General features: G+C 40.6%; 2 protein-coding genes across 3 annotated transcripts in view; one reads left to right on the forward strand and one right to left on the reverse strand.

The window, feature by feature from the left end:
• cdc42se1 (CDC42 small effector 1) overlaps positions 1–1,949 on the forward strand; it is a 28,197-nt gene extending 26,248 nt beyond the window's left edge. For both annotated transcript variants that reach the window (XM_044336210.1, XM_044336211.1), the window contains exon 5: positions 1–1,949. This exon is cut by the window's left edge and continues 2,771 nt beyond it. The gene's annotated coding sequence lies outside the window, so the exon portion shown is untranslated.
• An 8,842-nt stretch (positions 1,950–10,791) lies between these two features.
• On the reverse strand, positions 10,792–12,272 carry LOC122970063 (E3 ubiquitin/ISG15 ligase TRIM25-like; the record flags this gene model as incomplete). The annotated part of the gene is made up of 1 exon (XM_044336171.1): positions 10,792–12,272. A coding segment is annotated over exon 1 (954 nt), but the record flags the coding sequence as incomplete, so codon positions are not given.
• Positions 12,273–15,000: the final 2,728 nt, after the last annotated feature.

Here is a 15,000-nt window from a genome sequence, read left to right on the forward strand (position 1 = left end):
TTTCACAACAACCAACGATGTGTTTAATGAACGTTTGTACAGTCGGTACAAACAAACCACACAGCCGGAGTAACACGAGGCGAAAATTCACTTTTAGTTTATTTATTTGCACAAATTACAAGACAAAAAAAAACAACAACACACTGCAAACAACAAACAACACAACAGCGCCGGCGTGTATCTGCGTCGTCGTCGTCGTCGACCTCTCGGCTCAATCTGCCTCATATTTCTTCTGATTCCTGGAAACTCAGACCTGTTCTCAGGATCAGTTGCCGGTCTGTCAGACCTGGACCAGGACCTGCTGCCAAAGTTTGACTCCTGTTGTTTATAGCAACCATAGTTCCTCTCTTCCTCTTCCTCTTCCTCTTCCTCCCGGCTTACAGTCCAACAACACTGGAGAGCACTTTTTCCCTTCTGATGACCCTGAACGTGAAATCTGTTCTCATCTTGCTGAGTTCGTGTCTCCTGACGACAAAGTCGAGCTTTTCTCATTATTATCAAATGATTTTTTTACGCTTTTGGTTTTGTTATGAAAGATGTTGTTGTTGATTTTATTGAACTGTTTGTGTTATTGTACAATCTCATTCTGAATATATGTTGCATAGTTAGTGTTGTATGAAAACATCTGTTCAAAGTATTTCTGTGACTTTCGGCACCTTGAGCCTCTGTGGATCTGTCAAAGCTGCAGAAGAAACAAACACAACAAATTCAAACTTTTGTAGCTGATTTTACTCGTCAGCAGCTGTTTACATGCTCACTAACATCCAGATATATATATATATATATATATATATATATATATATATATATACATATATAATCTGACAGGAGCCAATCAGCAGCCTCCACAGCTGAGCGTTGAGCTGCAGTTCCTCTAACGTCCACTAGATGCTGCTGTGATAAAACTCTGACTGTGTTGAAGTGGACAGGAAAACCTTCAACGTCTCCTCAAATAAACTTTGAGGTTTATATGGTTGATACATTTCTGAGCCGCGGCGGTCGCTGCTAGCTTGTGAGCATGAAAACAGATCTGAAAGTCATTAATATATAAGAATCATCCTTCTGTTTCAATGACGATCTGCTGACCGGCGAGATCTGAGAAACAGCCTGAAAACAAACCAAAAGTCCAGCTTTAGTTACTTTGAAGATGACTAATGCTAATGCTAATGCTAATGCTAATGCTAGAAAAAAAAAAAAGCATCAGAGCCATGTGAAGACAAAGTCTGAGTCTGGAGGTTCGAGTCGGGATTTTACTGACAGTAAAACTGAAGGATTAAAAGATGATATTTTTTATTCTAAGTTGTGTGCAGATAATTAAGACGTGGATCTTATATGAACAAGATACAACTTGCTTGAACAACGTCTGACTTTATGGGACCAAGATAATAACTTCTGCAAACTAGATGATGTGAAGATTAATAACTGTTGATGTCACACAGACAACATTATAAACCAGATACTAACCTGTGTGTAGAAGAATATAATAAATATCATCCTTCAAGACTTCAGGGATTTAACAAACACTTGATGTGTTTCTAGAAGCTCCCACACTTCTCCCAGTCTCACCAGTTATAAAACACCGACAGGTAACTGGGAGGAAAATGTGGAGGAAGATCTGGAGACTTTTTTAAAAGTGCTGCAATAAAACCGTAGTTTAACTTTTATATCAGAATAAATCTCAGATTGATTCTCAGCTCTTATATTTTCACACAACACATCTGATCCTTTGTGAAGATGTTTTGGTGTTAAAGTGTCGTGAACGTGTGATATCTGTGTGACTGATTCATGCATTTTTTTTTTGTATTTTCTGGTTTTCTGGTCTTGTGTTTGGTTTTGTTATGTAACCTCCTCCTCTGCAGAGACGTAGAAACAGAAATACACTTTTATTCCTCCTCGTTATGTAACACGTGTGTCTCATGACGACTGAATAAATCTGCTGTTTCTCCTCCGGTTCTGTCTGATCAACATTTTATTTTAAGATGATCAAATGTTTGAGGCTGAATTATAATCAATGAATGAACATGTCTTAATCTTATTACTTAACATTTCTTTTAACCTTCTTGCAAATGTGTTAATTTTATATTTTGTAAAGCATTTGATTAAACTGTTGTTAAAGCCACTTTAATCTGATTAGAAACTATTTATAAATGATTCATATAAATGAATGAGCCATTTGGATTCTAACAACATGTTTATTTATGTTTATTTATGTTATTTATATGTTTCATTTCAGCTCAGCGTTCGTCTCTGCTGTGTTACAGTCGCGTCTAGTTTCTCTGCTCCGCTCTCTGTGCGTCGCTGGGGGGCGGAGCTTCGCCCGTCCACACACGCACAGAGCGGAGCGGAGACACACGGAGGAAAACAACGTGCTGTTGTTGAATGTCAGGAAGCAAATTTGTTGTTGCAAAGCCTTCCAGCAGTGACATCACAGTTTACTGGTGAGTTTTACCAATAGACTGTATAAAAATATGGACGTTGTTACCATGACGACACTCGTTGGTTTCTGAAGAGCGGTTTTGAAGCTCAAAGTGAGCCGCTCCGGCCGTCGCCATCTTGGCAGTACGTGACGCTGCCTAACTCCCAGCCAATCAAAAATGGGCAAAGAGGCAAAACAAGCCACCTAGCGGCTGGCGGACCTGTCACTCAAAGCAGCCATGTCCTTCATTATGCAGAACTTTACAGCTTAATAAAATCTAAACGGGTGAGTTATAAAAAAATTCACCCCGTACAGTTGTCATGAAAGAGGAAATTAGCTACAGAGACCAAAACCGTTGTTTGTACCAGACTGTAAACATGTTTATTTCTGCTGTAAAGTTGGACATTTTAACATGGAGGTCTATGGGGCCGTTCAAGGAACTGCAGTTTGGCTTCATTTTACAGCCTCGGAGGTTGCTGCTCGGTGGGGCTACTATCCGTTAACTGTGGTTGGCCGGGACGTGCGTCACTCAGAAAACAATCAGCCAATCAGAAGAGAGGGAGAACAGGCTTAAAATAACAAGATAAATGAATATAAAAGTAAATAAATAAGAATAAAAGAACAATAGTAGATGAAGTCAAGGTGTCAAACTCAACTGGAGTTTAACAGGTAAACTGTTCCTCTGATCTCAGCGCTCTAACTGGTTCTGCTGGATAAGGTGGCGCCAGCCCATTTAAACCAGTAATGAAATCTTAAAATGAATCCTGAAACAGACAGGAAACCAGTGGAGAGAGAGTTACTAACTGGTGTACTAACGACTGTTCTACACACGTACAAAGAATCACAACAGTCGGACCGAGGTGATAAACGCAGGAATAACTGAAGAAAACCAGTTCTGACAACTGAACTAATGTGTTGATGGGATGTGAAGGAGCCGTCAAAACATTTCATCTCAGAGTGAAGTTAATGTGCTTAATGAGGTCATACAAACAATCTGACATATTAATACCATCAATAACATCCTTTCATCAATATCAGCCATCGATACAGGATTATTATCAGCCAGTTCAGAACTGCTGGTTTAATCCTCAACATTGTATTTTATCAGCTCATTATATATTACTTCAGTACTTATTTACAGTATTTGAGTACTTCAGGTTCACTTTCAACCACTGAACTTCATCATTAGAGCTTCTTACGTCACAGTGTGAAGGCAGCATGTCTGTATCTGCACGTATGACCTCGCTCACGTGTTTCCCGTGTTACACTTCATGTTTTATTACAAGCAGCTGCACACAGACCACAGAGAGCTGTAATAATGATGTGTGTGTGTGTGTGTGTGTGTATGTGTGTGTGTGTGTGTTGCCATGGAGACTCCAGTCCAGCACTGAAGAGGAGGAAACAACACAAGTGGAAAAGATTTGGTCGCTGGTGGCTTGTTATAAACCGAGTGTGTGGGAAACACACCGGATAAATGTGTGTGTATGTGTGTGTGTGTGTGTGTGTGTGTGTGTGTGTGTGTGTGTGACTCACTCGCTGCTGTGGGACAGTCTGACCTGAAAAAACATCACAGTCAAAGTTTCATCATCAGCTGCGTCACAGAAGACTGAAACAGTGTCAGTTAAACGCACAACATGTAATTTCAGCCGCTAGGCGTCTCAATCAAAACAACAACAACAGACGGAGTGTGATGATGGTGTGAAGCAGCAAGGGATCATGGGAGTTGTTGTCTTCGTCGTTAAATAACCAGCTTCAGCGGGATAGGATTACTCCAGTGTTCATCTGTTAGCCGAGCTGCTGCTAACGTTTGTCCAGTTTATTTCTCTGATAACTTAAGATCCAGACGTCCAACGACTAAAATCCTTCTTCCGGCTAAAAGATATAGTTAAAAACCACCTAAATTTATCATGAAAATGTGTCTTAAAACTGAATAAAAGTCCATTTATAACAGTTTGTGTGGAACAACCACAACGCCGATGTATTATCTTGTATGTGTGTAAGTTACTCTTTGGTAGACGCCATTGTAGCGGACAAACACAGCGCCGCCGTATGCATCTGGTGCGTGTTTACTCTTTGGTAGAGGAGGTATGACGCCATCGACAGGCGACCAAATGAAACGGTCCGTTACTTTGATTAAATTACAGATTTCTGTTGGAAACATTTGGGATAATGTAAGTACACAACTCAACAACATGTATAACATAGGTCTAGTTGTTTTTACACATTTTAATGTGGAATAATTACATATTATAGCTTTAAAGGATTAGTTCAACATTTAAAGAAATACTAATATGAGAGTGAGAAGGACCAGTGTGTACGATTTAGTGCCATCTAGCAGTGAACTAAATGCACACATCCTGACTCCAGCTCCATATATATATATATATATATATATAATATATATATTTAGCTTATGTTCCACAATGCAGAGATATAAAAACGTGTGTGTTTGTCAGCTTAGTGTCTGACTGATCTCAGAAGTCTCTGCTGTTCTTTCTAACTTGTTTGAAATGTTGGAACAAGTTGTAACATTTTCAGTTCAGTCGCAGAGAGAGAATGTGTCTGTTCGTGTCCACTCACACCTTTAATTCACAAGCAATCGAAACTGTGGTGAAACTAACTGACGAGTTTCATGAGGAAGCTCAGAGGAAAACATCAGAATACACGATGATGAATAAATGTATGAACACGTCATCTATACATGTAGTGTGTGTGTGTGTGTGTGTGTGAGTGTGTGTGTGTGTGTGTGTGTGTGTGTGTGTGTGGTTTGGAGAGGTGACGACAGCTGAGCAGCAGACATCACATGATAACAAGTCATCAAACCACACACACACACACACACACACACACACACACACACACACACACTCACAGTGTTTTGTTGTTGACTCCTCAGGACATAATGTGATGTTCAGCTTCGGTCTCCTGACTGAATGAGGTGTTAAAGGAACAGTCCAACATTTCACTGAATCCTCTTGTTCACAGTCACCACGTCCACCGTTTTCCCACAGAACTGAGCTACTTTTGAAACAGTTGAGTTTTGCTGGTCTGCTGGTTGGGTTGATCTATCTTTCATACAAATTACCTGAATAATATCAATAAATAAAAATCCATATTTTAAATAAAATAATTTATTTATACCCAAATCCCACTAACAAACTGACAGAGCTGCACAAATACACACGCCAACACGCCACCCATGTAGACACATACACACCCGATGTGCTGTAACGTTCTCAACATCCACCTCTCGAATTCTAGAATTGTGCTGGTTTTGGGGCTGGTTTTGATGGTCATTGTGCTGGTTTTGTCACACAGACCTGGCAACCATGTTCTTGTTCTGTCTTCTTCTACAGAGTCACATGTTTCAGCTGGACATCACCTCCATCTGTGTGTCCAGTACAGAGAGAGGTCCAAGAGGTGTTTAGCCTAGCTTAGCACAAAGACTGGAAACAGGGGGAAACTGTTAGCTTAGCTTAGCACAAAGACTGGAAACAGGGGGAAACTGTTAGCTTAGCTTAGCACAAAGACTGGAAACAGGGGGAAACTGTTAGCTTAGCTTAGCACAAAGAGTGGAAACAGGTTAGCCAATGTAGCGACAAACAGCTAGTATAGTGGACTTTAAAGGGTCATTCTTGATACTAAAAATAACAATTCAACAAAAAGTTCTACTTACTTGGTGTTTCTCCAGCTTTCACAAGACATAATTAAGAATAAACTGCTGGCACAGTCATGGTTATCTTGAGTATTCGCTGGCTAACATTATAGTAGCTATACAGTTAACATATCCAGCATTATGCTAGCTGGATGTATTTAACTGATGCTACAGTACCTACTAATAGCTAGCTTATCTGACATTATGTTGGCTGTTTTTAGCTAACTGGCGTTATAACAGGTAGACTGGTAGCAGAGGGGAAACTGCTAGCTAATGTAGCAACAAACAGCTAATATAGCTTTTTAACAAAAAATTCTCAACCCAAAGTTCACTTACATGTTTCCAAAGCTTTCACAAGTCTGTATTGACAAATTTTGTGTCGAACTGCTGGGAAAGTCATTATGTTAATGTTATGTTACTGGCTAATGTTATGGTAGCTATACAGTTAACATATCCAGAAAACTGGGGTTGTAATTACGGTATCGATAAACAGCTAGTTTATCTGGCATGATGTTAGCTGTTTGCAGCTAACTGATGCTGTACCAGGATGTTTGGCAAGTTTAATACAAAGATGTCCACTGGGGAAACTGCTAGCTTAGCTTCATCTAAAGGGAAAAAATACACCTTCCAACAACTCTAAGTCTGTCTGATTTACATCTTGTATCTTGTTTATTGAAGAGGTGTAGAAACAGAAACAGGAGATTGTTGTTTTAGCAGCAATTAGCGTTGCAGCTATTTGATTACCATCAACCACAGTTGACTCACAATGGACTTGTTGGTTTGATCTCAGATCTTAGCTAATATGATACAGCATTTAATCAGACAGGCTAACGGGGGGGGGGGGGGTTGTTTTTTTGGCTTGTAGTGTGCAACAGCAGAAGAAGAAGTACTCAGACCCTTTACTGCAGTAAAAGTACCAATACAGCAACGTAAAAACAAGTAAGTAAGTAAGTAAAATATTTATATAACGCTTTTCACAGACAATCGTCACAAAGTGCTTTACATGAGCACAAAAACAAATGAATGTCCTGCATGAAAAATCCTCCTACAGTAAAAGTACTTACATGTAGTTAAAGTATTGCAGTAAGAGTAGTGGTTTGGTCCCTTTGTCCCATTTGAACATTTATTGAAATGAAAGCATGTGAGAAGTTTAGAGGGAAAAATCACTATTTGGTGGAGCTGTTAACAACTCATAGACATGTGAAATGTGACCCCGACTACACACTGCTTTTTGTAAGACGTCAAAAGACAAAAAGGTTGGAAACCACTGGTTTCATCTTTAACAATGTGTTGTATTTTAAAAACTTGTTATATTATCCATTGTGTCAAATCTTCATCTGAAAAGTAACTAAAGCTGTCAAATAAATGTAGTGGAGTAGAAAGTACAATATTTCCCTCTGAAATGTAGTGGAGTGGAAGTATTAAGTAGCAGATATTTAAATCTCTCTTTACTGATATTGTTTGAAGCTTCCAAAGGATCAGTGAAGTTTTTACGTGTCTTCCTGCAGTGAACATCACAGCAGGTCAACAACTGAAACCTGAAAATTGATGCACGACACAAGAGGGCGCCTTCATCCTGCCAACCAGGGATGGACGGACGGACGGACGGACGGATGGATGGATGGATGGACGGATGGATGGACGGACGGATGGACGGACGGATGGACGGATGGATGGATGGATGGATGGACGGATGGATGGATAGATGGATGGACGGATGGACGGATGGATGGACGGACGGATGGACGGACGGACGGATGGACGGATGGACGGATGGACGGACGGACGGATGGACGGATGGATGGATGGATGGATGGATGGACGGATGGACGGACGGATGGACGGACGGACGGATGGATGGACGGACGGATGGATGGATGGATGGATGGACAAACGGACGGATGGACGGACGGACGGACGGACGGATGGATGGACGGACGGATGGACGGATGGATGGACGGATGGATGGATGGATGGATAGAACAACACAAGACAGCTGATGAAGACAAACAGCATCAACAAACAACATGATTTTAAAAAAAACAAATACAGTAAAAGTGAAATAAAATGGTAGACGGCTCAATGTTTGTGAAATCCTGAGCAGGATATGCATTCAGCAGTCTACCTGCATTTGGAGGAAAATACTTGCTGTACACATTTTTGGTGGCTCTTACTTGCGTCTCTCTGAGGGTAAAAACTCAAAGTGCAAAGAGTCGGAAGGATCATTTATAATCTGGAAATCTGGAAAGCCACGTCTGTAGCTACACTAAACATTTACATGACCTACCTCCTATTGGGAAAAGCCATCCAAACCTAAATAGGTTGACAAAATAGCTACTCCAACAAAGGCCTTGTAATTCAAATGGCCCAGCATTTACCTGATTTCAACTAAAACTGGCAAAACACAGTTAAGTAAATAAAACTAAAACAGGGGACAAATGCTGCTCCTCTACTCCCAACCACACCAAATAATTCTTACCCCAAAACCTGAATCCAAGGATGAAAATATACAGATTCATGTGTGAAACGCCTCCACACCGGCAACAAGAGGCCTGCTATAACACCTACACAAATGCCGTATGGATACCACGACATATCCCAGGTTTTAAACAAGACAGCCAACAAATAATCCCACAAAAAGACAATTTGACTCAAATTTACAAAGAATTAAGTTTACCAAAGAAAAGTCTGTCATTATTCACACTCAGGCAAGTTTGGACGAGTCCCCATTTGTCATGAACTGGCTCATTGACAAAAAAGGGAATCACACATGATTAAAGCTTCTAAAATGACATTTATTGTCAACTTAAGATAAAATATAATAATAATGTTAGTCAACTAGGTCAATAATGAATGCAGTGTGTAGATGAGTGAAGTACGTGATGTGTGCAAACAAAACATAAACCCTGAGCCATCTGTCTGTGGAGGCCTGGGAGGAAGAGAAGAGAAAGAGGTTAACAAGAAGCCTCCCGAATAGGCTGGAGGCCTGAACTACCCAGCTGCAGGTAGTTTACTGACGCCATCTCCAGCCCCGCCCACCGGCTCCTGAGACAGGAAGCCAAAGCGACCTGACAATCACTGTTTGTCAGGACGCAACAAACCTTCTTCAAACCCAAACTTGATCAGATGAATTCTTACTATTTTCCAGTTTTTTAGGCCTGTATAACAAAGACTTTATCAACTAAATGAACAAATAAAATCTTGTTAGTTAAAAGCAACAAGTGATAGAAAACTCTGCTCTTTCCTCTGTGACAAAGCTGCTTTAGTGAAGAAAGCTGAAAGTTCAGAGACTGACTGACAAACGTTTGTCTGCTCTGAACATGAACTCTGGACTTTGTGGTGTTTCAGGAGGAAAACTGCCTCAAATAAACTCTCATTTTACTTTCACATTTTCTCCAGAAGCTTTGAATGAGATCCTGAGATGAAGACAGAAGAAAATACTTTGTTCACTGTTGAAAAAACATCTTTATTGATTATGTAAAGCTTCAGATTGTTCACACATCCAATCAGTAAAGTCTGTTAAATGACTCTTGTTCAATGATTTCATGTTCAGATTCACTTCATCCACACAATCAGTTAGTTTAACCCAGAATGTACAAGAACATAATAAATGATTATTATCATGATAATTACAGTTTAATTGTATGTTTCTTCATGAATTTACACAAATACATCAATACAAACATGAAACTAACATTTAGAACAAAGAGAAGTTTATATTTTCATCTGAAGAAGCGTCAGTGAAGGTAAAAGACGTCATCATGAGCAGCGATAGCCTCCATGGATAAAAACACACAGGAAAAAGTCACATTTAAAGAAACTGAAAACATCAACAGAACAACAAATGAAAAGAAAAAAGTGTTGATAATCCCAGTTTGATTGACAGCTGATCTCTGTGCAGTTCAGAAACACCACAGCAACGAGCTCTCAGAAACAATGGAGACAAAAACATGAAGAATTACAACAGAATCTGACACATGAAGTCTGAAATGACTTCTGTCTATTTGAGTTTACACAACTCAGCTGTGGATCCATTATAATGAAACCGAAGTCCAACATAGAGAGGCTGAGTGAATGTGGTCTGGACTCTGTGGAAGAAAGTCATGGTTTCAGTGACGTCGTAGAAGGACAGAATACCTGCTGTGTGATCCAGGTACACTCCTACTCTGGAGGAAACAGGACCTTCGACGGGAGATTTGATGTTGTTGAACCAAAGTTTATAATTGTAAAGATCTAAAGACCAAGATTTGTCATTACGTCCAAATATACATTCATCCAAGCGTCCCTCTCTGCTGATATTCTTGTATGTGACTGCTACCTCAACATTTCTCCTTCCCCCGCTCCACTCCACCTCCCAGTAACAACGTCCAGTCAGACTCTCTCTACTCAGGACCTGACACCAATCAGTGAATCTGTTCAAGTGACTAGAGTAAATCTGGTGTTGACTTGTTTGTTCTGCTTTTCTGTTCCCATCAGATAATAACAGCTGTGTGTGTGCTGTGTTTGGATCCAGAGTGATTTCACGTGAATATTTTAAGAATCCAGCTCTGGTCTTGGGTTCTGGTTCTGGCAGTAAAACCTCCACTTCAGTCCCTGTCAGTGAGATGTTTGTCCTTTTCTCCGTCAGGATGTCCAGTAGTTGATCTCTGAGCTCTGACACAGCTGCTGTCACATCCTCAAAGTGTCTCAGAGGACGGATATTGATGCTGGATGAGTCTGTAGATGCACTGAGTTGTGACAGTGAGGGGTAGTTGAGTAGAAACTGGTTGTGATCCTCTGTGTATGAGAGCTGCTTCAGTTCAGCGTCTTTCCTCTTCAGCTCAGTGATCTCCTGCTCCAGCTTCTCCTGAAGCTCTTTGACTCGACTCACTTCAGTTTCCTGCTGGGATCTGATCTGCTGCTTCACATCAGAGCTTCTTTTCTGGAGGAGACGGATCAGCTCAGTGAAGATCTTCTCACTGTCCTCCACTGCTTTATCAGCAGAGCGACTGACGGCCTCCACCTCCTGTTGAAGCAGCTTCACATCTTTCTCTCTGTCCTGGATTCTCTGCTGGATGTTTTGTCGACTCACCTCGAGCTCTCTCTGCCTCTCAGTCCTTTCTGCTGCAGCTGAGACTGTGTCGTGGCCTTTATGTTCATCCACAGAGCAGAGATAACAGATACTCTGCTGATCAGTACGGCAGAACATCTTCATCACCTCATCATGACGAGAGCAGATGTTCTCCTGGAGCTTCTCCGAGGGGTCGACCAGCTTGTGTTTCTTTAATGGACCTACATCATAATGAGGCTGGAGGTGATTCTCACAGTAAGAGATCAGACACTGCAGACAGGACTTGAGGGCTTTCAGCTTCCTCCCAGTGCAGACATCACAGGCCACATCTTCAGGTCCAGCATAGCAGTGATCAGCAGGAGCCGCTTGGAGTCCAGTCTTCTTCAGCTGCTCCACTAAAGCTGCTAACATGGTGCTTTTCACCAGGACAGGCCTCGGTGTGAAGGCCTGTTTGCACTGAGGGCAGCTGTAGATCTTCTTCTGATCCTCTCCATCCCAGAAGCTTTTAATACAGCCCATGCAGTAGCTGTGTCCACAGGGAATAGCCACCGGATCCTTCAGTAGATCCAGACAGATCGAACAAGAGAAGGTTTCTCGGTCCAGCTGAACTCCTTTCTGCGCCATGTCAGCTCTCAGTAGCAACAACTGTCTGAGTTTCACTTCCTGAGAAGTGAAAGAACTTTGAGCTCTGATCTGAACAACATGTGTTTCCGCAGTGAATGCAGCCTGCAGCTCTTATACTGCATCACATTTTGGTTCCACCCATCTGCAAACTGTAGATCTGAAGGGGAGGGAACCAGGAAGTGGAGCTTGTTGTGTTTAAAGGGGCAGGGATGGTTATCAGGACGAGGAGCAGCACTGTGAATTAAAACTGTTTCCTCAGTTACAGTGAAGTCTCAGTTAAAACCTCATTAAAACATCATTAACATCATCCCAAAGGACATGAATGAAGCAGATCAACTGATGGAGTTTATTTATTGATTAGTATGAATTGATGAATCTAGAAAGTGGATTTACTTTTGTTTTTTACATTTGATTAATATGATCCTTTCAGTTTTCTCAGAACTAATCAACAGACATCTCACTCCAGTGTTTCATTATCATCCTCCCAGTACAGTATTAAAGCTTTATTGATCATTGTGAAGAAAATGATTCACATTGAAGCATCAGCATGAAATAAAAGCTGCTTCAAACACACCGTGTGCTTAACTTCAGTAACTGTTAACACAAACTAAAATTACTGCAAAATAAACCAGAACGCAGCGAAAACTAAAGTCAAAGCTCCAGTCAGTGAGGATCATAATCCAAACCACCAATAAAGACTTTAATAATAATCACTAATAAGTGTGTGTAAAGGTTGGGCTGCCAGAGATGATTCCTCTAAACACAGACGCACCTCAAGCTGCCGTTTTATCTCCTGTGTTGTTTTCTTTGAATACCAAAGAGTTTAAAATCCACAGACTCTCACTTTAACTGACTAAAGTCTGCTGACAATACGACACTGATGGCTTCTGTGTGAAGGCGACACTGCAACAGATTTCATGTTTTAATCATGTCGTTTCTCTGCAGCAGCGCTGTTTGAAATAAAAGCACAGAGTTCATCTGATCCAGCAACACTCTGCTGATAAATGTCGACCTTTGACAATCACATGATCCTCTGTAGAAACTGTCAGCAGCAGCGCTGGAAGAAGTACTGAGATCCTTTACTGCAGTAAAAGTACCAATACAGCAAAGTAAAAATAGTAAAAGTCCTGCATGAAAAATGCTACTCAAGTTAAAGTACATAAGTATTATGAGCTTGATGTAGTTAAAGTATTGCAGTTAAAGTACATAAGTATTATGAGCTTGATGTAGTTAAAGTATTGCAGTTAAAGTACATAAGTATTATGAGCTTGATGTAGTTAAAGTATTGCAGTAAAAGTACATAAGTATTATGAGCTTGATGTAGTTAAAGTATTGCAGTAAAAGTACATAAGTATTATGAGCTTGATGTAGTTAAAGTATTGCAGTAAAAGTACATAAGTATTATGAGCTTGATGTAGTTAAAGTATTGCAGTAAAAGTACATAAGTATTATGAGCTTGATGTAGTTAAAGTATTGCAGTAAAAGTACATAAGTATTATGAGCTTGATGTAGTTAAAGTATTGCAGTAAAAGTAGTGGTTTGGTCCCTCTGACTGATATATTATTATATATGACATCATTAGATTATTAATAGTGAAGCATCAGTGTTAGAGCAGCATGTTACTGTTGTAGCTGCTGGAGGTGGAGCTAGTTTACACTACTTTATATACAGTTAGCTAGTTTAGTCCAGTGGTTCCCAACCTAGGGGTCGGGCCCCTCCAAAGGGTCAGCAGATAAATCTGAGGGGTGGTGAGATGATTAATGGGAGAGGAAAGAAGAAAAAACAAAGTTCTGATACACAAATCTGTTTTCAGTTTTTGGACTTTTTCTCTAATCTTTGATTTTTGCTGAAATATTGGATCATTTGAACATTTATTGAAATGAAAGCATGTGAGAAGTTTAGAGGGAAAAATCACTATTTGGTGGAGCTGTTAACAACTCATAGACATGTGAAATGTGACCCCGACTACACACTGCTTTTTGTAAGACGTCAAAAGACAAAAAGGTTGGAAACCACTGGTTTCATCTTTAACAATGTGTTGTATTTTAAAAGCTTGTTATATTATCCATTGTGTCAAATCTTCATCTGAAAAGTAACTAAAGCTGTCAAATAAATGTAGTGGAGTAGAAAGTACAATATTTCCCTCTGAGATGTAGAAAGTAGCATCACATGGAAATACTCAAGTAAAGTACAAGTACCTCAACATTGTACTTGAGTAAATGTATTTAGTTACTTTCCACCGCTGGAGACCAACGTGAAAAACAAGTTCATGTTAACTGAGACACTCTGTTCTGTGTTCCTGTTTATTGAGTTTCCTCAGCAGCTACCTCACTTCCTTCCTGTCAGGCTTCATTTCCTGACCAGCCGCTGGGTTCATAAAGGCCAGTCACACACACACACACACACACACACACACACACACACACACACACACACACACACACACACACTCACTCTGCTGTTTCCTTTTCTTTATAAATGACTGCAGTGTTTCCACTCACATACTAAAGGTCTTCACAGGTATCCACATCCAGGTGGATCTGAGCTCCAACAGACTTGAGGACATGAAGTGATGAACTCTCAGTAGATGTCTCTTCATCCACCTTTTTATGATCTTCTTCAATTTGTGCATAAAACATGAGCAGAAACGATGAAAATTTGAAAAAAGTTGAAATATCACATGAGTAGTTTTGGAGTTGATGTTTGGATAAAAGAAGATTAAACATATTTAGTGAATAAATGATGTCATACAGGAAACATGTGACTTAACGTCCCTGTAGCTTCCGCCACCGCTGCAGAGACCAAACATGGCGGCGGACGTTTCTCTGGGCGGCGTTCAGGACATGTCGTCTGTATAAGTGACACAGAGCTGCTATCAAAACGCCTCCAGCAGCAGGAAGCTGTGATGTCATCACGCTGTCCATCAGCAGGCAACCCGGTCGCCACAACAAAACGTTTCTGCGAACCACAGAAACACTGAATATCTACGTTTCAACATGTGTTTTATGATGTGACAACGCTGTGCTCTGGTCAGGTTTAGGCACAAAGACCACTTGGTTAGAATGAGGGAAAGATCCTGGTTTGATAATAAAATAAAAACGTCTCACTAAAAACAAGCGGTTTTGTTGGTTGAAACAGGAAGCGGACGTTGGTCTGGAGGTGGTCTCGAACCGTGCCCCTCCTCCTCCTCCCCCTGATAGGACAGATCAGCTCACGTAGATCGCATGTGAACTAACGTCACTGTAGAAATGTTGA

This window comes from Thunnus albacares, chromosome 19, assembly GCF_914725855.1.
Source record: "Thunnus albacares chromosome 19, fThuAlb1.1, whole genome shotgun sequence".
Taxonomy (NCBI): domain Eukaryota; kingdom Metazoa; phylum Chordata; class Actinopteri; order Scombriformes; family Scombridae; genus Thunnus; species Thunnus albacares.